Source organism: Hyla sarda, chromosome 5 (genome assembly GCF_029499605.1).
Source record: "Hyla sarda isolate aHylSar1 chromosome 5, aHylSar1.hap1, whole genome shotgun sequence".
Taxonomy (NCBI): domain Eukaryota; kingdom Metazoa; phylum Chordata; class Amphibia; order Anura; family Hylidae; genus Hyla; species Hyla sarda.
In genome coordinates, this window is record NC_079193.1 from 47137911 (window position 1) to 47162015 (window position 24105).

Genomic DNA, 24105 nt, shown 5'->3' on the forward strand with positions numbered 1-24105 from the left:
CCCTTCCATCATTTATATGCAGACATTACTTTGAGAAGTGCAAAGTCTCGGTGACAGCAAAGTTAGACAAGACGCAGAGGAAGTTGAGATAAAAGAGATTAATAGAGTGTTTAATTTGCTGCGGCATTAACATCTATTGGGAAGACAGTGCTTTCTGTGCCTTCATCCAGAAGGGTGTTTATTTTATTGACTTAGGCATTGAAGTCGTGCCAAGATCAGAGCGCCGAAACTGTATTCATATCCTAAATTACATTTCCGTCTGTGCTACTGGGGCTACGAACAATAGGCCTTAGTATTATTTATTATTATTATTATTATTATTAATTATCATTAATATTATTATCATTAGTGTTAAATATTAGTATTAATTTTTATTATTAGTAGTAGTAGTAGTATTAATTATTATTATTATTTTGTTATGATATACAGTACACCTAAAAGCGGTGTTTCGCAGCCAGCAATACGTATTGCTATATCCACGTGGGATACGGCCCATAGTCTTCCGTGCTTCTGCCTCTACTATGTGCCATGGACTTGATGTGTATTCAGACTGGTGGTGAGCTGATCTGCGTTTTGCATTATTCCCAACCAGTGTGCCTCCAGCTATTCGGGCATGCTGGGAGTTGCAGTTTTGCAACAGCTGGAGGCACCCTGGTTGGGAAACACTGCCTTTAAAGGGGTAGTCCAGTGGTGAAAAACTTATCGCCTATACAAAGGATAGGGCATAAGTTTCAGATCGCGGGGGGGTCCGACTGCCGGGGCCCACCGGGATCTCCTGTATGGGGCCCAGGCTCGCTAGCACGAAGCAGCAGCCGGCACGCCCCCTCAATACAACTCTATGGCAGAGCCGGAGATTGCCGAATGCAGCGCTTCAGCTCTGCCATAGAGTTGTATTGAGGGTGTGTGTCAGCCGCTGCTTCGTAGGGTGGTCAACACTCCGCCTTCCCGTAGGCTGTCGGGGCCCCATACAGGAGACCCCCAGCAGTCGGACCCCCCGCTATTTGAAACTTATCCCCTATCCTTAGGATAGGGGATAAGTTTTTCACCACTGGATATCTCCTTTAAAGGGTGTTGTGCGCTGCCCTGCAGTTTGGAGCTCCGCTCACAGCGTCCGGAAGTTCATTACTCCGTGTTCGCAGCCGCCGGGCGTGACGTCACGCTCGGCCCCTTCGTGACGTCTCGCCCACCCCCTTGTGATGTCACGCCCGCCCCCTCTACCAAAGTCTATGGGAAGGGGGCGTGACAGCGGTCGCGCCCCCTTCCCATAGACTTTCGTTGAGGGGGCGGGCGTGACGTCACGAGGGGGTAGGCGAGACGTCACGAAGGGGCCGGGCGTGACGTTACGCCCAGCGGCTGCGAACACGGAAGCCCGCACACAGCGTTCGGAGTAATGAACTTCCGGACGCTGTGAGCGGAGCTCCGAACTGCATGGCAGCGCACAACCCCTTTAAAGGGGTTATCCCGAAATAGAAAAACAGAGCTAATTTCTTCAAAAACCACTCCCTGTCTGTCTCCAGGGTGGGTGTGGTTCTGCAGCTTAGTTCCATTGAATTAAATGGAGCCAAGTTGTAATACCACACCAAACCGGGGACAGCCATGAAGCTGTTCTTCAAAGAAATTAGCTCAGTTTTTCTATTCCAAGATCCTTTACTGGCCATTGTCAGATTCAAAAACCTTTCATATGTTGCACATCTTGGCAAAACATTAACCTTTTTTTAATATACTTCATAAAAATGTTTTATCTCCTTTTATAGAAATCATGGCTAATAAAAAAAACACCACAGCCAAAACATATTCCTGTCCAGCTGCATAATCATCTTTGTCCCAGCTGAAGCACAGGCATGGACAGGAAGTGAGGGCGGGACTATCATTTCTCTGTGCTCACCCTTGTCCTATCAGACTGCAACATGAAAACAGAGGTGGGGGTTGTTGGTTATGTATTAGAGAAAACACTGGTAGCTTGTGATGAAGAACATGGTTTACTTATGTGGATTAAACGGCAAACAATAAATACAAAACATATCAGCAGACTGTAGCAGCGGCCATCTTGGGATGAAGGGAAGATGAGAGAGAAGTGCTAACAAATATCCACAACCAGTAACAGTGGACAGTGCCATCTACAGGTCAAGTGCTATTAATACACAATATATAGTACATGCTGTTGCATTCCCAACAGGGGTTACGGAGCAGCCTGCAGTGATTGGATGAAGAGAAGCTGCACAGCAGACTCAGGGAGGAAGTAAATGCATGATGAGTGAGAGCGGGCTCACTGCTTGCCTCGGACATGCTCCTTCCTGAGCAGTGGATGTCAGAATGAGTGAGCGACAGAACAGGGATCTTTGAGCCAAATACAGACGCTAGACACGTGAAGAATCTGCATGACCCAGTGAGTAACATATTGAAGCATTTTTATTGTTTTGTAATATGACAGGTACTGCACAAAGTCTAGACTACTTTTTAACACCACAACCTCTTGCAACAAAGTAGACGCTACGTCCAGCCGGTAGACCTTCACTTTCCTCATATAACATTTACTGAACTATTCTTTGGTTACCATGTGTTTCATGCTTGATCAATGCCTTTATCTCATGGATGACATTTCTGCCGATGAACATTACAAAGTGCTCCAAAGATCTGACCCTGAAATTTAGGCACATCTCAAGGTCTCTGGATTTATGGCTGAGCGTACAGGGTCATTCAGACCGGAAATGTTCTCCTTGTGTTCTCCCAATGTTTTTTTCTGCTGCTTTTATCACTTATGTAGAGATATGGACATGTTAGGGGAGATTCCCTTCTGATACGCTGTATTTTAATAGTGGAAAGGTCTGCTGTGGAAATTTACACTATGTATTTCTAAAGGGGGGGGGGGGGGGGGGTTGAGAAAATCTGTAGCAGAAACTGTAAATTTCTGTGTGTAATCTTTCCTTATTCTATAGCTATTCTATGGGCTCCATGTATTCATCTACTATAATTTTTATACACTTTTTCTACCATATTCATGAAGGTTTTGATTCAGATGTCTTTTAAACCAGCCCCATCAGAATCAAAACCTTTCTTATATGTTGTACATCTTAGCAAAACATTAATGGGCTATTCCAGGAAAAAACTTTATATATATATATATATATATATATATATATATATATATATATATATCAACTGATTCCAGAAAGTTAAACAGATTTGTAAATTACTTCTATTTAAAAATCTTAATCCTTTCAATAATTATCAGCTGCTGAAGTTGAGCAACAGTGCTCTCTGCTGACATCTCTGCTTGTCTCGGGAACTGCACAGAGTAGAAGAGGTTTGCTATAGGGATTTGCTTCTAAACTGGGTGGTTCCTGAGACAAGTGTCATCAGAGAGCACTTAGGCAGAAAATAACAACTCAACTTCAGAAGCTCATAAGTACTGAAAGGATTAAGATTTTTTAATAGAAGTAATTTACAAATCTGTTTAACTTTCTGGAGCCAGTTGATATATAAAAAAAGTTTTTTTTCCCCTGGATAACCCCTTTAACCTTTCTTATATACTTTATAAACAAATGCTATCTCCTTTTAATAAAGATCATGGCTTAAAAATCACCACTAGGGGTCCCTATACCATCCAGAACATAAGCCTGTCCGGTTGCAGCAGCTGAAGCACAGGCTGGGACAAAATCCAGGAAGTGGGGGCGGGATTACCACTTCTCTGTGCTCATTCCTGTCCTATCAGACTGCAACATGAAAACAGAGAGGAGGGGGTTACAGAGCAGCCTGCAGTGATTGGATAAGGAGACCCAGCACAGTACAGCAGACTCAGGTAGGAAGTGAATGCACGATGAGTGACGGCGGGCTAAGTGCTTGCCTCAGACACGCCCCTTTCTGAGCAGTAGATGTCAGAATGAGTGAGCAGCAAAACAGAGGGGTTACAGAGCAGCCTGCAGTGAATGGATAAAGAGACCCAGCACAGTACAGCAGACTCAGGTAGGAAGTTAATGCACGATGAGTGAGGGCGGGCTCAGTGCTTGCCTGAGACATGCCCCTTTCTGAGCAGTAGATGTCAGAATGAGTGAGCAGCAAAACAGAGGGGTTACAGAGCAGTCTGCAGTGAATGGATAAAGAGACCCAGCACAGTACAGCAGACTCAGGTAGAAAGTTAAAGGGGTACTCCGCCCCTAGACATCTTATCCCCTATCCAAAGGATAGGGGATAAGATGTCAGATCGGCGCGGTCCCGCTGCTGGGGAGCCCTGGGATCCCCGCTGCGGCACCGCGCTCTCATCACAGCACAGAGCGAGTTCGCTCTGTGCATAATGACGGGCAATACGGGGGACGGAGCAGCGTGACGTAATTGCTCCGCCCCTCGTGACATCACGGCCCGTCCCCTTAATGCAAGTATATACCACGCCCCCTCCCATAGACTTGTATTGAAACGGACGGGCCGTGACGTCACGAGGGGCGGAGCCGTGACGTAAAGATGCTCCGGCCCCTGTACTGCCCATCATTACGTGCAGAGCAAACTCGCTCTGTGCTGTAATGAGAGCGCGGTGCCGCAGCGGGGATCCCGGGGCTCCCCAGCAGCGGGACCGCGGCAATCTGACAACTTATCCCCTATCCTTTGGATAGGGGATAAGATGTCTAGGGGCGGAGTACCCCTTTAATGCATGATGAGTGAGGGCGGGCTCAGTGCTTGCCTCAGACAAGCCCCTTTCTGAGCAGTAGATGTCAGAATGAGTGAGCAGCAAAACAGAGGGATCTGTGAGCCATATGCAGAAGCTAGACACATAAAAAAAAAACATGTAAAGCATCTTCATGACCTAGTGAGTAACGTATAGAAACATTATTTGGGTCTGTCTGATTACTGTTATTTAGAGTGGTACACCGGAAAAAAGTTTAGGCTAGTGTTTCCCAACCAGGGTGCCTCCAGCTGTTGCAAAACTACAACTCCCAGCATGCCCGGACAGCCGAAGCCCCTTGAGCCCCTGCCCCCCCCCCCCCCCAAAAATGTCTGTGCACATCGCTGTACGTGACATCGCTGGCATGACAATGGCTACTTGTTTTCCAGCTCAGGATGTGTGAGTGACAAACTGGCGATGTGTTCCGTCTCCAGCGTGAGGTGAGAAACTTTAATCAAGGTGCCGGCTGCAGATCGCTTCAGCTAGAGACCTACAGCTGCGGGTGTAAAATAAAACCTCGTGAATCTCAGAGAAACCTAAATGAGGCAGCGAGGCACCTGGCACGTCTGCTCGGCACGTCTGCTCGGCACGTCTGCTCGGCCTGACCTTAAAGGACGTGTGCTTGTTTGCTTATTTTTGCTTTTACATTTCGACAGGTCGGTCTTTATCTTGATCCTTACTTATACGTCCTAATTCCAGCAGTAATATAATTTTTTTATGGGACCCTAAGGGTTATATGTAAATATGTGCACTGGAGCCTATGAATAATGCATGCTGGAGTATCAAGTGAATATCACACTAGTTAATTAAGTATCTACACAAACGAGCCACAGGTAAAATAGAATTGGAATTGTTGTTCAACCGCACACTGTGCTGCGGCTCCAACAAGATAGGAGCATACATAAACATTCAGAGATCTGGCTTTGCTGAGGGCTGAATTAAAGGTCACCTTTCACTTTAAGATGAGGGGAGAGATATCCTACAGTACATGAAGATGGGGGGGAGTCTGGTGGGCAAACAAGACTGCCCATATTCAGGTGTATCCTGCCAGTCATAACTAGTGTATTATACCCACAGGTGGGCACTATAGTGGAGATGGGCCTGTCTTAATTGATCTTAAAGGGCTACTCCACCCCTAGACATCTTATTCCCTATCCAAAACATAGGGGATAAGATGTCTGATGGCAGGGAGTCCCGCCGCTGGGGACCACTGCGATCTCAGACATCCGTTGCACAGAGTGAACTTCGCTCCCTGCCGGATGACTGGCGATGTGGGGCGGAGGCCAGTGATGTCACGACCATGCCCCCCCCCCCCCCCCCCAGTGCAAGTCTATGGGAGGGGGCACTCTAAACGAACGCCAGGTGCAGCAGGGAGATGGCGGGGGGTCCCCGCGATCAGACATCTTATCCACTATCTTTGGATAGGGGATTAGTTGTCTAGGGGCGGAGTACCCCTTTAATATGGGATCCAGGGGTGTAACTTGTAGCTCCTGGGCCCCCAGTGCACAATCTGTAATAGGGTCCCCTGTGTACCGTGTAGCATTTGTAACAGTAGTGTTTTTTTTTCAACTGGGAGAGGTACCCTGATGCCTCTCAAGGACCAGAGCAATTGGAGGACAGCTGTGAGGTCTTAAGCAAATCAGTCACTGGATCCCACCATTTTTAAAATGATATCCCAAAAATTATATTGTGGTGGCCCAGTACGGGAGATGTTGCCCCTTACCCTTGCTGTCCTGTCAGGCAGCCTCCTTCAGTGTCCCCAGGGCCCCTTGCACCTGTTTCCCCCCTGTACACATGTTCTGCAGTGTATTGTAGTATAAAATGTGTTGTATCTTTAAGAGTTATGTCATGTGGTCTGTCATGTGATTGTTAACCAGGAGGTACCAGTGACCAGGTGATCCCAAGAATGACCTATGGGCTCCCTGCTAGTCTCCCCATATGAGCCCTGGGTGGAGCTTCTCTCTCTTCTCTCTTAGCTCTTGCTTCCTGCTGAGGTCCAGTGCAGTCTTGTCTAGTGTGTGTGTCCAGAGTGTTGGAGACCTCAAAGTCCAGTCCTGCAGCCACCATCAAGTCAAGTAAGATAAAGTCACCGCTTTATGAGTCAAGTCAAGTCAGTCCCTGTCATCTGTCAAGTCAGCGTGGTCTACATTTAATTGTCCAGTCCTACCACAAGTCCCAGCAAGCCCTTAAGGTCTCTGAGTCACTGGTCACCTCCTTGGGCCCTGGCTGAACTGTATAGACTTTTCCACCTGTCTACCCACAGTAAAGGTACCAATGTCTGTTACTTGGCGTCGGAGTCTTTATTGCCCCCGTGCCTAGCCCAGGATCCAGCAGTATACCTTTGGGTGGTTTTAAGCTAAACCATGCCCTGGCATCACAAATACAAGGAGGTAATGACATCTGCCCCTAGGGTAACCACATCTGCCCTCATCACACCCCGCTACCACAATATCATGTATACAGGCAGCATGAGGGTCATCATAAAAGAATGCCCAGTCAAAAGGCACAATTTTATCATTTCTGTACCCTAATGCAAAATATGTATTTTAGGCGTGCAGTAGATTAAAGTATGTGTGCAGCAGATCTGCAGTAGGTGTGCAGCACATCCAAAGTAGGTGTGCAGCAGATCATCAGTAGGTGTGCAGCAGATCATCAGTAGGTGTGCAGCAGATCTGCAGTAGGTGTGCAGCAGATCATCAGTAGGTATGCAGCAGATCATCAGTAGGTGTGCAGCAGATCATCAGTAGGTGTGCAGCAGATCCACAGTAGGTGTGCAGCAGATCCACAGTAGGTGTGCAGCAGATCATCAGTAGGTGTGCAGCAGATCATCAGTAGGTATGCAGCAGATCATCAGTAGGTGTGCAGCAGATCATCAGTAGGTGTGCAGCAGATCCACAGTAGGTATGCAGCAGATCCACAGTAGGTATGCAGCAGATCATCAGTAGGTGTGCAGCAGATCATCAGTAGGTGTGCAGCAGATCTGCAGTAGGTGTGCAGCAGATCATCAGTAGGTATGCAGCAGATCATCAGTAGGTGTGCAGCAGATCATCAGTAGGTGTGCAGCAGATCCACAGTAGGTGTGCAGCAGATCCACAGTAGGTGTGCAGCAGATCATCAGTAGGTGTGCAGCAGATCATCAGTAGGTATGCAGCAGATCATCAGTAGGTGTGCAGCAGATCATCAGTAGGTGTGCAGCAGATCCACAGTAGGTATGCAGCAGATCCACAGTAGGTATGCAGCAGATCCACAGTAGGTGTGCAGCAGATCCTCAGTAAGTGTGCAGCAGATCCTCAGTAGGTATGCAGCAGATCCACAGTAGGTGTGCAGCAGATCCTCAGTAAGTGTGCAGCAGATCATCAGTAGGTGTGCAGCAGATCCATAGTAGGTGTGCAGCAGATCATCAGTAGGTGTGCAGCAGATCCACAGTAGGTGTGCAGCAGATCATCAGTAGGTGTGCAGCAGATCCATAGTAGGTGTGCAGCAGATCATCAGTAGGTGTGCAGCAGATCATCAGTAGGTGTGCAGCAGATCCTCAGTAAGTGTGCAACAGATCATCAGTAGGTGTGCAGCAGATCATCAGTATGAGTGCAGCAGATCATCAGTAGGTGTGCAGAAGATCCTCAGTAGGTGTGCAGCAGCTGCTCAGTAGGTGTGCAGCAGATGATCAGTAGGTGTGCAGAAGATCATCAGTAGGTGTGCAGCAGATCATCAGTAGGTGTGCAGCAGATCTGCAGTAGGTGTGCAGCAGATCCACTGTAGGTGTGCAGCAGATTTGCAGTAGGTGTGCAGCAGATTTGCAGTAGGTGTGCAGCAGATCCACGGTAGGTGTGCAGCAGATCATCAGTAGGTGTGCAGCAGATCATCAGTAGGTGTGCAGCAGATCTGCAGTAGGTGTGCAGCAGATCATCAGTAGGTATGCAGCAGATCATCAGTAGGTGTGCAGCAGATCATCAGTAGGTGTGCAGCAGATCCACAGTAGGTGTGCAGCAGATCCACAGTAGGTGTGCAGCAGATCATCAGTAGGTGTGCAGCAGATCATCAGTAGGTATGCAGCAGATCATCAGTAGGTGTGCAGCAGATCATCAGTAGGTGTGCAGCAGATCCACAGTAGGTATGCAGCAGATCCACAGTAGGTATGCAGCAGATCCACAGTAGGTGTGCAGCAGATCCTCAGTAAGTGTGCAGCAGATCCTCAGTAGGTATGCAGCAGATCCACAGTAGGTGTGCAGCAGATCCTCAGTAAGTGTGCAGCAGATCATCAGTAGGTGTGCAGCAGATCATCAGTAGGTGTGCAGCAGATCCACAGTAGGTGTGCAGCAGATCATCAGTAGGTGTGCAGCAGATCCATAGTAGGTGTGCAGCAGATCATCAGTAGGTGTGCAGCAGATCATCAGTAGGTGTGCAGCAGATCCTCAGTAAGTGTGCAACAGATCATCAGTAGGTGTGCAGCAGATCATCAGTATGAGTGCAGCAGATCATCAGTAGGTGTGCAGAAGATCCTCAGTAGGTGTGCAGCAGATGCTCAGTAGGTGTGCAGCAGATGATCAGTAGGTGTGCAGAAGATCATCAGTAGGTGTGCAGCAGATCATCAGTAGGTGTGCAGCAGATCTGCAGTAGGTGTGCAGCAGATCCACTGTAGGTGTGCAGCAGATTTGCAGTAGGTGTGCAGCAGATTTGCAGTAGGTGTGCAGCAGATCCACGGTAGGTGTGCAGCAGATCATCAGTAGGTGTGCAGCAGATCATCAGTAGGTGTGCAGCAGATCATCAGTAGGTGTGCAGCAGATCATCAGTATGAGTACAGCAGATCCTCAGTAGGTGTGCAGCAGATCCACAGTAGGTGTGCAGCAGATCATCAGTAGGTGTGCAGCAGATCATCAGTAGGTGTGCAGCAGATCCTCAGTAGGTGAGCAGCAGATCATCAGTAGGTGTGCAGCAGATCATCAGTATGAGTGCAGCAGATCCTCAGTAGGTGTGCAGCAGATCCACAGTAGGTGTGCAGCAGATCATCAGTATGAGTGCAGCAGATCATCAGTAGGTGTGCAGCAGATCATCAGTATGAGTGCAGCAGATCCTCAGTAGGTGTGCAGCAGATCATCAGTATGAGTGCAGCAGATCATCAGTATGAGTGCAGCAGATCATCAGTATGAGTGCAGCAGATCCACAGTATGAGTGCAGCAGATCATCAGACTGAATATAGTCACAAGTCAATGTTCAGTCACTGGGTGCTCCAAGGCATATACCTGAATACCTTTTAGCTGGTATCCTGACGTATATCAAAGACATACCCCCAAAACATGACTTAAATGGAGCCTTATGATAGAAAATGATCTAAAGAACTTTAACATGGTTTCGTAGTATAATACAACGCAGGGTGTATATTGGGGGAGAAAATAATGGGCCTGTGTGCTACTCAAATAAAGCTGGCAAACATGGGAAGGAAGTACATTTTAGTGGTTTTGCAGTCATTTTTCTTCTATGGATTTCATTAGTATAATTTGGAGTTGATACAGTTTCTCACACCCCAGTTGCCATGTAAGCCTCCGCTACCTAACACATTGGATTTCTATTATTCTGAGAACTAATTAACATGTAAGAACTCGGGCTTTGTTCGGGGAAGGAAATGTTCTTGACTGTAATATATTGCTCTGCAGAGGTGAGAAATGTCATTAGCTGCCACAGACTGCAGCAAGAAATGAGTTTCTGGTGTGTTTTGGAAATCATATTTTGCATGAAAATGGGGGTCAATTCTGGGAGGGAAACATGATCCTAAATCTGGATGTGTATGGTATAGCAATTGTGGTTCACTGACTAGTCCTTAGTTGCGCTCCATACAGATTCATTGCACAAGCTCAATACACACTGGATACTTGTTAGAAGGCGGAAATGAAGTTCTTTTCTTTTTGAATTTCTTTTCTGTCTGACCACAGTGCTCTCTGCTGACACCTCTGTTCATGTCAGGAACTGTCCAGAGCAGGAGAGGTTTGCCATGGTGATTTACTCCTGCACTGGACAGTTCCTGACATGGACAGAGGTGTCAAAAGAACTTCCTTTGTAGTATACAGCAGCTGATAAGTACTGGAAGTATTAATATTTTTAAATAGAAGTCATTTACAAATCTGTTTAACTTTCTGACACCAGTTAATAATAATGTTTTCCACGGGCGTACCCCTTTAACTCTGTCACAGATGCCAGAGGAAATTGGGCATAATGGATTTTAAAGGGGTACTCCAGGGGAAAACTTATTTTTTTCTTTAAATCAACTGGTGGCAGAAAGTTAAACAGATTTGTAAATTACTTCTATTAAAAAATCTTAATCCTTTCAGTACTTATTAGCTGCTGAATACTACAGAGAAAATTCTTTTCTTTTTGGAACACAGAGCTCTCTGCTGAATCACGAGCACAGTGCTCTCTGCTGACATCTCTGTCCATTTTAAGAACTGTCCAGAGTAGGAGAAAATCCCCATAGCAAACATACGCTGCTCTGGACAGTTCCTAAAATGGACAGAGATGTCAGCAGAGAGCACTGCGCTCGTGATGTCAGCAGAGAGCTCTGTGTTCCAAAAAGAAAAGAATTTCCTCTGTAGTATTCAGCAGCTAATAAGTACTGGAAGGATTAAGATTTTTTAATAGAAGTAATTTACAAATCTGTTTAACTTTCTGGCACCAGTTAATAAAAAAATAAAATAAAAAAAGGTTTTCCACCAGAGTACCCCTTTTCATTCTTCCCATAAGATGAGGGTCTGAAAGCAGCTGACGTCTCTCTTCCCATTGGAATAAATGTGCTTTCCCAATTGGTGTGTGCATCCAGCTGTTGCAAAACTACAACTCCCAGCATGCCCGGACGGCCTGAAACACTATTGTAAACAGTGGGAAATATCAACAATTACCAATTTCGACATTTGCAGCTATCATGTATTCATCTTTGACAGATCCACAACTCAGATTCATATCTATGGAATATTTACACAACTGGACACAAAAGGCCTTCTCAGACAGTGTCTACCGTGGGTGGGAACAAAAATTCTCCATTGTTCTCTCGTGTGGTCAAAGTGTGAAAACTTGGTTTGTGAATGACGGCTTTTGTGTTCCGCAAATTTCCTGCAAATTCACTGAAGGAGAGTTGGATGTACATCACAGCTTGTGTGATCCATAAGGGTTGCCAAACACGGATTTACAGCTAAAACGAAATATCTAATTGAGAAAATAAATTCTATTGCCCCTCTGCGAAGTCTTTCCATGTTCTATTCAGGCCTTTGTGAGTATTTTTTGGGGGTCTACATCTTTTGTCTACCTTTAAAAAGGTGACCACACCAAATGGCTGTTCCAACCAAAAAAATTTTCCCCAACTTTTGGGACATATTAAAAAGGTTTTCCTGGATTGAAAAAAAAAACAAAAACACACGTCTGCTTTTCCAAAAATCAGCGCCACATTAGAACGCAGGTTTTGTGTAGTAATGCAGTTAGTCTGAGCTGTCATACCAGATGCTATCCATAGACAGGTGTGGTGCTGTTTTTGTAAGAAAGCAGCCATTTTTTTAAATTGCTTTGATCAGATTTTTTTCCTAAATTCTTTTCAATCATATTGGGCCTTATTCACAAAGTGGAATTTCCAAGTGGAAATTCAGTTGCAGCATAGTCTAATTGTATTTAATGGGATTCTACTGCACCGTGCACACAATAGGTGTTTCCCCAGAATGTCTGCCCGTATGAACATAGCCTAGCTAGGAATTTATTCATCAAAAACTTGTGTTTGTCCTGGGCTTAGGAGTCCAGGGGGTGGTCCTACTGAGTGATTACAAAAGCTAAGAAATATAGCGCTCCATGGTGTAATAAAAGAGAGACCTGTAAGGTAAATGTGCAAATCGCAAAGAGGCTCACCTGATAAGAGTTGTGTACCCACATACACAACAATGGTGAGAGCATGTAATGTCCGCAGCCAGGCTGAACAATGGAGGATGAGAAGACAGGCTTCGGTGGAATGCCGGCTTTCAAATGGCGCAGGACATAGAGGAACCAACAGGTAAGTAAAGTAAAGTCAAGCACTTTACTTACCTGTTGGTTTGTCTATGTCCTGCGCCATTTGAAAGCCGGCATTCCACCGAAGCCTGTCTTCTCATCCTACTGAGTGATTGACAGCCTTTTTTGTATTAGTGTGAGATAGAGCTGTCAATCACTGGTTAGGACCACCCTCTGGACTCCTAAACTCAGTATGATAAGTGACGAAATAATAGTAGTTGTATGAAATCTGCTGAACTCATTTTGCTTTAAAGGGGTACTCCACTGCCCAGCGCTCTGAACATTTAGTTCCGAACCCTGTGTGCATGCTGTGGGGGTTGGCCACGCCCCCCACATGATGTCATGACTGTTTCCCTTTAAATTACACAGACTTGTTTTCAATCACTCACCTTCAGGAAAGCCGTCCCATATTTCCAAGTAGTCGTATCGACACGGTCTCCCGGCTTGAGCATTAGTGTCCGGCTCCAATTCGAAGCTTTCAAATTCCATAATGATCTCCGACATCTTTGGTGCAAAAATAATGTATGTACATTGGGCATTATTGGGGTATTTCTCTGGATATTTGGGGGATTTGATAACTCCGTATGCTGACGTAAAGTTCTGGGAGCATTCTGGACCTGTAGAGAGAGTAGATGATATGTATCATTGGAGAGAAAAAAAAACTTAAAAAACATTGTCTCCTTGAATATCTGAGTTATTATGTTATAGTTCTATAGGTCTCAGGTAGTTACGAAGCAACCAAGGCTCTGTAGTAAGACATCTCAACAACTGCGCCAGTCAACAAGCTGAATTTCCATTTGTACGTAGCAATTTAAGCAGAAGGATTGTGACAAATATTAAGTCATGTGGGAACAATAAAAATCCAAGTTGTAAAAATTTTGACATATCCCCCGAGATATAATTATAGGTCCTTGAATATTAAATCTGTAAAGCTACAGGTTGACAGCCATTTATTTTTCAATTACAAAGAAATCTCGGCACAAGTGGGCGCGATTTAGAATCTGCAGAGAATGCTTTTTTTTCCCCCATCTATGTTCTCGCAACATGGATCCTAACATTGCCAGATGTGACCTCTGCCTTACGATAAAGTTAATGCGAAAAGTAGTTCTTGGTTGTAACCAGGAAGAAGAAGTGTTTGTAGGAGATGTTGACACAGGTGGGGCAGTAAAGTATTTTGTAGAGGTCGTTGGCTTGATAAACTGTGTGGTCATAGGCAGTGTGGCCCATAGTCTCCCGACACCTCTGTTCACATGCTAAATGGGGTGTGTTGGTCGTAGTCAAATAAGTCTACATGAAACAGATAGGGCAAATAATACAGAAATCACCCAAACACCCTGTTTATCCCCACTATGTACTCAGAACCAATTCTTGTTTAGTTATAAGACGCACGATTGGTGTTAAAAATTCTCAAAGCTTTATCTCCATCCAGGATTACGTCATTTATTGATGAGTCCGCAGCTCCTACTAAGTATATTGATTCATCATCCTGACACTATATAACCGGATTATTTAAATAACAAATAGCTGGACATCATTGACGGAATTAAAAAATACATGAATTCAGTAAAAGTTGCAGGAGGGTGTAATGTGGAATATGTTTTGCTCCCTGTTTGATGTCTATGTTCGGTATTTTCTATTAATGTGAATTAATGCGAAATATCTATCACTAGATCTATAGGAATCTCATCTGTTGTACATAGGTCATATAAGCAAGCTATGGCGATGCTTTACTGACTTAAAGGGGTACTCCGTCCCTAAGACATCTTATACCTTATCCAAAGGATAGGGGATAAGATGCCTGATCGCAGGGGTCCCGCCGCTGGGGACCCCACAGTCTTTCATGCAGCACCCCGCTATCATCAGCCTCTGGAGCGAACATTGCTCCGGGTCTGATGAATCACCATCACGGGGCCAGAGTATCGTGACATCACGCTCCGATCCCTCAATGCAAGCCTATGGGAGGGGGTGTGCCAGCTGTGCAGGAACTCAATTCCCATGCATTCCTGCAGGACTTGTACCCTGCAGTGGGTGCTATCTAACTAGATACCCCCTAAACTAGTAACTGGGGGGACTGCAATTTTAGTATCAATGGCAAAATGGCGATTTTACACCTAATCCCCTCGGTCTAGAAGGAAGTGAGTAGTAGACAAAGAATTTCCAGATGAATCTATAAATCCCACTCTTTTTAGGAACCACTGCCTTTCTAAGCTCTTATCACAACACAAACAATACGAAATCCTTTAATTTCCCTGTAATATTTCCTGAAACCCAGTCCAATATTGGATGTGACCTTCAGTATCTGCCCCTAATGATGGTGCTTTATATAGATTTCTTAAAGGGTCACTCTCATTAAAACACATTTTTGCTATTGCACTCCTTATGGTAAATGAAAAATATTTCTAATATACTTTGTTTTAAAAAAAAATGAAGTTTTCTATGTTTTATTTGTGCTTAAAAAAGCTCAAGAGCACATTTCCCCCCAACTCATACACAGACTTTGGACCAAAGTCCGAACACAGGAAGTGCAGCCTGGAGTGCTGAGGGGGGGGGGGGGTGTTGTCCAGCCTCATCCAATCATAGCTCCTCTAACACATAACTGCCATATGCTGTTGGCTGGACACCCCCCCCCCCCCTCAGCACTCCAGGCGGCACTTCCTGTGTTTGGACTTTGGTCCAAAGTCTGTGTATGTGTTTGGGGGAAATGTGCTCTTGAGCTTTTTTAAGCACAAATAAAACATAGAAAACTTCATTTTTTTTTAAACAAAGTATATTAGAAATATTTTTCATTTACCATAAGGAGTGCAATAGCAAAAATTTGTTTTAATGAGAGTGCCCATTTAAAGGGGTACTCCGGTGAAAACCTTTTTTTTTTTTAAATCAACTGGTGGCAGAAAGTTAAACATATTTGTAAGTTACTTCTATTAAAAAAAATCTTAATTCTTCCAGTACTTATTAGCTGCTGAATGCTACAGAGGAAATGCCTTTCTTTTTGGAATACTGATGACATCATGAGCACAGTGCTCTCTGCTGACATCTCTGTCCATTTTAGCAACCGTGCATAGCAGATGTATGCTAAGGGCAGCACGGTGGCTCAGTGGTTAGTACTGCTGCCTTGCAGTGCTGGGGACTTGGGTTCAAATCCCACTAAGGACAACAATAAATAAAGTGTTATTACTATTATAATAACGTCAGCAGAGAGAACTGTGCTCATGATGTCATCAGAGAGCATTCCAAAAAGAAAAGTAGTATTCAGCAGCTAATAAGTACAGGAAGGATTAAGTTTTTTTAATAGAAGTAATTTACAAATATGTTTAACTTTCTGCCACCAGTTGATTTAAAAGAAAAAAAAAGGTTTTCACCAGAGTACCCCTTTAAAGCATGACCACCTCATCTCCTGAACCCTAAGTAAGGTGCCCAGTGTCTGACATGTTCTTCTGTTTGTAGATCTCAATCACGATGGCTGTTTTAAGAAATGTAGGCTGAGCTAGAAGAAGGAAGCCACGAAGTGATTATTAGGCTGGATTAAAATAGTTTGGGCCAGTCAGCAGGGTTCGGTGCAATAACAAATGTAATCAGCACAACCTAGACGGAAAAGCAGCAAATAAAACTGAGATGGTGGGGACCTGGGGAAGATTCAATTGATTTAGATGATCCTGAGACAGGTATCATTAGAACCCTTGCTGTGCCTATGAGTAGCTACCTTGATTTAATGAAGCTTTATATTCCTCTGTTATTTCTTTTTACACAGCGATCTGTCACTTCCTTCCACGCATCAAGTCAAATTACTTGTCTAAGTGCACATCAAGGCACAGCAGGTTTTTGATTATCCAATACTGTGTCAGAATGAGTCCCAACCTGACGTTCTAAATCAAGCGATATTGTATTTTATATGTCCTTTTGCTGCAGTTTTAAATGCAAACACGTCCGAGCCGAATGATCTACTTGTTCATATGAAAATGTGTTTCTCTCTCTCTTTTTTATTTTTTGAATATTATCACTGTGGCTGTAGCTTTAGATAAAGATATACAAACTCTGGCACCTGAAATGCTAATTAAAAAAAAAAAAAACATTTTTGGGGATACTAGTAAAATAGAAGATGATTATTTGTTTACATACTGTGACATGGGGTAAGATGATGGCACATCATGCCAACACAATTGATTGGGTTCAGAGCCGGCTGCAACCAATGTTATTGACTTTATATCGGAAGACAAATTTACAATACAGTGCAAAAATAAACCCTAGGAAATCCATCCTTTAACTAAACATACACAGTGTCCTTTAAATGGGCACTGTCAGGTTCAAAAACTTTTTATATGTTTTTTTGTTTATTTGTTTTTGTCAGGAATATGGAGTGATGATGTAAGAATATACCATATTTTTCGCCCTATAGGACGCACCGGCATATAAGACGCACCCAATTTTAAAGGTGCAAAATCTAGAAAAAAAGATTCTGAACCCAACAGTGATCTTCAACCTGCGGACCTCCAGATGTTGCAAAACTACAACTCCCAGCATGCCCGGACAGCCGTTGGCTGTCCGGGCATGCTGGGAGTTGTAGTTTTGCAACATCTGGAGGTCCCCAGGTTGAAGACCACTGGTATGGGAGGTAATACTCACATGTCCCCGCCGCTCCGGACCCGTCACCGCTCGGCACCGCGTCCCGTGATGTCGCTCCATCTCTGTCGCCACGTCCGCGAGGTGTCCCCGACGCTAGGAAAGTCTTCTTCCGCGGGATCCACGCTCTCCGTCGCCGTCATCCCGTCGCTCCGGAACGTCTCTGCTGCCTGGTATCTTCGCTCTCCGTCGCCGCCATCACGTCGCTACGCACGACGACGTGATGACGACGAAGGAGAGCGCCGGCCATGCAGGGGATCCCGGCATGGAGCAGACACCGAGGAGGCAGGTAAGGTCCCTCCCGGTGTCCTGTAAGCTGTTTGGGACACCGCAATTTCACCGTGGCGGTCCCGAACAGCCCGACTGAGCAGCTGGCTTAGTGTCACTTTCGCTTCAGACGCGACGGTCAGCTTTGATCGCCGCGTCTGAAGGGTTAATACAGGGCATCACCGCAATCGGTGATGTCCCGTATTAGCCGCGGGTCCCGGCCGTTGATGGCCGCAGGGATCGCCGCGATAGGTGTGTATTCGCCGTATAAGACGCACCGACTTTCCCCCCCCCCCAGTTTTGGGGAAGAAAAAGTGAATCTTATACAGCGAAAAATACGGTAATTAGATCTGAATTGTCTGTTTGTATTTGTATATAAATTTTAATAAATAAATAAATACATTACCTTTCTAATATACTTCATCAGAAAATGTTTTATCTTCTTGTCATAGAAATCATGGCTTATAAGAAAACATAAATAGGGGTCCCCATACCATCCAGAATATAATCCTGTTTGGCTGCAGCATAATCTTTGTCCCAGCTGCAGCACAGGCTGAGACTAAGTCCAGGTGCGCTCACTCCTGTCCTATGAAAACTGCAGCATGAAAATAGAGAGCAGGGGGTTACAGAGCAGCCTGCAGTGATTGGATGTAAAGATCCAGCACAACGCAGCAGACTCAGGGAGGAAAAAAAGTAATAAAGAGTGAGACACGCCCCCTCCACAGCACAGGATAACAAACCAAGTAAGCAACAGATAGAAGGTATTTGTGAGAGAAATATAGGTGCTAGACATATAAAAATTATATGTGTTACATGATCAGTAACATATAACTTTTTTTGTGGGATATGACAGGTACACTTTAAGGCCCTCATACACATTAGTCAATGATAATGTGTACAGAGGCCTTTCAACTCTCCCCTATATATATTTATACCCATCATGAACATCATTATTTGGTGTCTCTTGACTTTTGACCTATTCTGTACATGTGATCTTCATAGTAAACTATCACATTAACTACATGTCAGAAAGCACTGTGAGGAGATTTGTTTTTTCTGATTTATGAAGTCATGGGATATTTTTATTGCCAGTCACCATGTATCTCATTATCACCGAGGATTCAACATAAATAGTAATAGATAATAAGAGACATGAATTATATTAACACATTATGTAATATTAAACCATTGTAAAAGAAACCCCGCTGTTAACTCTATAGGAACCTTCAGCCGAAGGAGAGACGGACAAGGAGATTTGCTGAATCCAATGTGAAGCTGAACTGAACAGCTGTGTAAACAGCGCACTTGACTAGCTGCTGGAAGGGCATGGTGGGACACACACTGGGCTTTCCAAGGGGTGCGAGCGTATCGAGGAGAAAGGAAATTGAAGATTCTGTGATAATGCAAGGGCACAACCTCGAGGAAAGAAGTTACTGAAAAGTTTTAAGAACTATTCTTGTAATCTCACCCCTGGAGCGACCAAATGATAGGGTCACGCCTTTACATTTATGGATTGGCTTCATTATCTATATTACCATGGGGAACATTTTTACCAGATGTATGATGTAATAAGCAGTGGTATACAGTAGTTCTGTATATCATGGATACATTGGTGTTGCAGTAACTGGCAATAGGGGACATGCTCCCTGGGATCACTACATTAAAAGGGTACTCCACTGCCACAGTGTTCGAAACATTTTGTTCCGAACACTGCGTGCAGGCTGCGGGGGTCGTGATGTCACAGCCACGCCTCTTGTGATGTCACGCCCCCTCAATGCAGGTCTATGGGAGGGGGCGTGGTGGCTGCCACGCTTCCTCCCATAGACCTGCATTGAGGGGGCATGGTGTGAAGTCACAAGGGTGACATACCGACCCCTGCAGCCTGCACCCAGTGTTCAGAACAGAATGTTCCAAATGCTGGGACAGTGGAGTACCCCTTCAAATGGTATCTGCATCATGGTACCCCAGATATCCCAAAAGACTAAGAGTGCCTAAATTATGAAGAGTCATAATGGTGGCTGATTACATCCAAGAGTCCTAAGGAAAGCTATGCCGGTACCAAGGAGTAGTAGGTAGTGTAGTGTATCTCCCTTGACAAGAACACCAAACTGGCATTTGGAGCCTTATAACCCATGCAATTGGAAAAAAAAGTATGCAAGGCAGCTCTTCTCCAGAAGGAAAAGGAATTTGTTTTACAGTACCACCTACTGGAGGTATATTCTCTTAAAATTATGTTTGGCCCTTAAAGGGGTACTCCGCTCCCCCAGCGTGTGGAACATTGCATCAGCGTGCAGCAAACTCTTGTGGAAAAGACTGGCTCAGCAGGCAGGTCCATGTCTCGTTTGTTTCTTTTGCCCTTCTTGAGGCAGCTCCATCACCTACAACTGGAACACTCCCTGGTTCTATGGGGACGTTGTCTGGTTTGTGAGGGAACACCAGCTAGAGGGACTGAAGCCTGATCTGTGGAAGCCGAAGACCATCTACAAGGTCATCCGAACTAAGGACTTGTTGGAGCTAGTTCCAGGGCTCCCCGCGGCCTGGGCAGATACAGTTTGGACTAATGTGGCTTCAAAGTGGCTTACCAATGAACATAAGGACTTGTCATGGATGGCCATTAAGGGAGGCCTATCTCTTAGGTTGTTCATGCATGCCTGCGACCTGTGCAGAACCCGGTATTGCCACCGATGCCCCTTTGTGGGGGAAACATCTTTGCACATGTTTGGCAGTGCCCCTTTGAGCAGGGTCTGTTGGATGCCCTGGAACATGAACTCAGGGACCCTGTACCCAGGAACTTCCTTTCATACCATTCGGTGCTTTATGGTCTGTTTTCTGTGACCCACGATGTTGAGGCCATCCAGGAGGCCTGGCGCCTTATGAACTGTTTTAAAGGATGCTGTGTGGCTTGCCAGGAACCACCTTGTGATCAACAGGGAGAACATGCCCATCTGGGACTGCCTCAAGATTCATTTGGAGGCTGCTGAAAGACTATTCCATCTTGGACAACCCGGCTGTCGATGAAGAAGAGTAGTGAAGACCCCTCTCATTCCCCCATGTCCTCCTGAAGTTATAGCCCAGTAGTTTGGCCCTGTGATCCACCCCCTCCCTACCCTACATAGTCGCCCACTCCCTCAAGCCCCGCCCCATAGCCCACGCCCCTCCCCTGATCACAGATTGTATTGTTTTGTTATTTTGATTTCTTGTGCTTTTCTCTTACAGGATTGAGCGGAGTGTTAGAGTAGCATGCTGTGCGATGTATAGCTTAGGGAACCTTTTCTGTGTATTGTACTGTCATGCTTTCTGTGATAGTAATTTATTGTATGACTTAAAATGACTGAACGATCAATAAAGCTCTTTCAATAAAGCTTTCGGAACATTTTGTTTCGAATGCTTGGAGCAAGCGGCGGGGGTCGTGATGTCACGACCACGCCCCCTTGTGGCGTCATGACATGCCCCCTTGATGCAAGTCTATGGGAGGGGGCATGGCAGGAGGGTGGTGTGGCGTCACAAGGGGGCGTGGTCCTGATGTCACGACCCTGCTGCCCGCACCCAACATTCTATAGGCATGCCTGGTGCTGAGCAGAGAATACGTGGGGTCCCAACTGCGGGGCCCCTGCCATCAGACATCTTATCCCCTATCCTTTGGATTGGGGATAAGATGTCTAGGGGTGGAGTACCCCTTTAAAGAATCTTAAAACATGATTGTATTGAAGAGAAAAAGGCAATAAAGATAGATGGACTGACTCTAAAACTCTGAGCATTTAATTCCGTTGCAACAGAGTTCCATAGATTTTAATGGGATTCTGTTGAACCGTGCACATGGCACAATTTCGAAATTTCCAGAAATCCTGATTCCGGTCTCTGACGAAAAAATTAACATGTTCTTTCCTTCTGTGTAATCCGCTCGGAAATGCAATGCCATCTATAGAGCAATCCTAGCGCCGACAGGACATGCTATTTGCGAAATGTCTGCCCGTGTTTTCCAGGCAAAATTTGCGTTGTGTGAACAAAGACTAACACAGTCAGAGAAATATAACAATACAATTACTCCAGTGTAAGAAAACCCATGAATGAAGAATACTGGGAAACAGACAGGATAGTATTAGTGTTTTAGTAACTGACCTGCTTTGAAGATTTCATAGCGAATTGAGAATCCAGCTCCATGCGTTTCATAGTCTGACACGAATCTGATAAACAAGGATGGTCCATTGGACACCACAGCTGATGGTGCAATTTTTCCACAATATTTGCCCAAAAGAGGACTGTCTGCATTCTCCCCGTTGAAGACTTCCACATAGTCGTATCTGATAAATAGAAGGAAATAGTTTTAGTTAGTTAAATGGCATATAAGCTGTGCTTCATACATTATGAATGTGACCTCATGCCAATGTGTATACAGAGAAAATGATTTTATAGTTGCATCTTGGCCAATGGGTATAGCTACACAGGGGTGCAGAGGATGTGGTCACACCCAGGCCCAAAGACCCCTCTGCCTCCTCAGGTAGGTTGGGGTGCCTATTACTGATTTTGCATTGTGCTGGTTTGTGTACGTGCTGAGGGATTGCGGGTGAATGACAAAAATAATACAATGTTTTACTTTTCATGTCCATTTGGTTTAAATCCACTTCTAAAGCCATATATTAAACTATAGATAGTGTCAAAATCTTGTTAAAATAAAAATTTTGAAATGACAATGAAGAGCGTTATCTGTTTTCATCAAAGAGACCTTTGAAACGCGTGGGACATTTGTAGTTTTATAGAATGTGGTGTGGCTGGAGATAAGCAGTTAAAAGGCTTTTATATCTAGATAAATACAGTACCATCATGATTCGTGGGGAGAAGTAAAAACAAATTTATCTCACAGATTTGGAATGCAAAGATGGCTTTAAAGCGACGAGGGTGCCAGTCCTGCTTGTGTCTGATGTTGAATTATTAGCATGACTTTAGGGGCCACTTGGATCACAACATCACAAGTAGGAAAACATTATGACATCTGAAAGGAGCCATTAGAAAGTTCATTTAAAAGACAACAAAGAGGAAAAATGCAATTGGTGTCACTGTCTATTTTACTGTGATGAAGGTATGCTGCCTTTGTATTGTCTAACTGACCAGAAAGCTAAAGTAAAGCCGGACCAGAAAGCCGAGTAAAAACATACAATTATAGGCCTAAAATAAACTCTGCAGATATTGACCTGATATATAGAACATGCAAGGCTGGATTATAGCAGTGGCCAAAAAGGACAATAACCCAGTGGCCTCCACTACTTAATAGGCACTGTCAGATACAATAACTTGATAGGCTATAAAGCATTTGCTTTCATCAGAACATTTTCAGTCTACTTAAATAGCCAGTCAAAAAGTGGCCACTAGGGGTCTCCCTGCCTCCTGGGACACATACCAGTCCTGCAGTGTCCAGTGGTCATCGACACATCATGGACACCATGAGTGATTGACAGGGCTGCAGGTAGGTCCAGAGCTGCTGTGCTTGCTCCCGGCCCTCTGAGTCAGTAAATAAATGTAATTCTGAGAGAAATATAGGTCATAGACACATATATGGGGGGGGGGGGGGGGGGGGGTCTGACAGGTATACTTTAAGGGCTTCCACTTCCTGAGTGCTTCTCAATCAAGGCATAGGAGATCTCTAATATTATAAAAGTTGTGGAATAAGTGAAGAATGTATTTTTTACTAAATATATATTACTTTTGGTTGTAGTTCCCCTGTGCAGAACTCTAAAGCCTTATATTTCTACACTGCCAACAAGAAAAACTCTAGTGACCGAGCATGGATCTCTTGGGAGTGCCATGGATTTCTCTGTATACTGCTACTGGGTTGAAGAACCAACTCCCGCTTGGGAACCCACCCATTCCACAACATGGTGTGTGGTACTATTATTGTACTATATATCTGTAAGGTGGCAGTTACATGGTTCATGCTATTCAACTTCAATCTATAACCCTACTGAGGCTGATGCCATTTGCACCATAACAAAGGAAAAAATTCCTTCCCGACTTCCTGAATGAGCACTCTATCCCCATAAATCTAGTAAACTTGGGGCACATGGTAACCTCTACATCCATGACACATAAGTAGCAATAAGTGTTAAAAAAGATTGAAAGAGTTTTTAGGGACATACATTTGCTAATCGAGAAACCACCAATTGTTATAATAAAAAAATAAGCAGTTTAATAAAATTCTAAATAGACCCATATCACACAAAATAATCAATCAAAATAGATTGTGAACTATATCGTAAACTCCACCAACAAATGAAATGATCAACTTTGTCCAATTATTTAACTGGCACAAGAATACAATCGCCCATTTGTGTTGGAAATGCTTTCTCCAATATATCTATTATTTTAGGATGTAAAATTCAAGCAAAACATCAATTTCTGCCTTGGTTGCTTTAAATTAGGTTTAGTGCTGCCTGTATGATGAACAAACACAAGATGGCCCTGGACAATAAATGATTTTACTATGCGTAATGCTTCCCTTAACAGCCTTGTACCCAGGTTTCGAGAGCACAAGATGAATGTTTGGTGGAGGTCCCTTA

At 44.5% G+C, this 24105-nt stretch overlaps 1 protein-coding gene across 1 annotated transcript in view; it reads right to left on the bottom strand.

The window, feature by feature from the left end:
• Window positions 1-24105, bottom strand: part of NRP1 (neuropilin 1) — a 191921-nt gene that overhangs the window by 97617 nt on the left and 70199 nt on the right. The window contains exons 4-5 of the mRNA XM_056519467.1: window positions 21674-21855; window positions 13060-13287 (exon numbers count right to left, since the gene is read on the bottom strand). Of these exons, the coding sequence (XP_056375442.1) occupies window positions 13060-13287; window positions 21674-21855 (410 nt within the window). The remainder of the gene's footprint in view (window positions 1-13059; window positions 13288-21673; window positions 21856-24105) is intronic.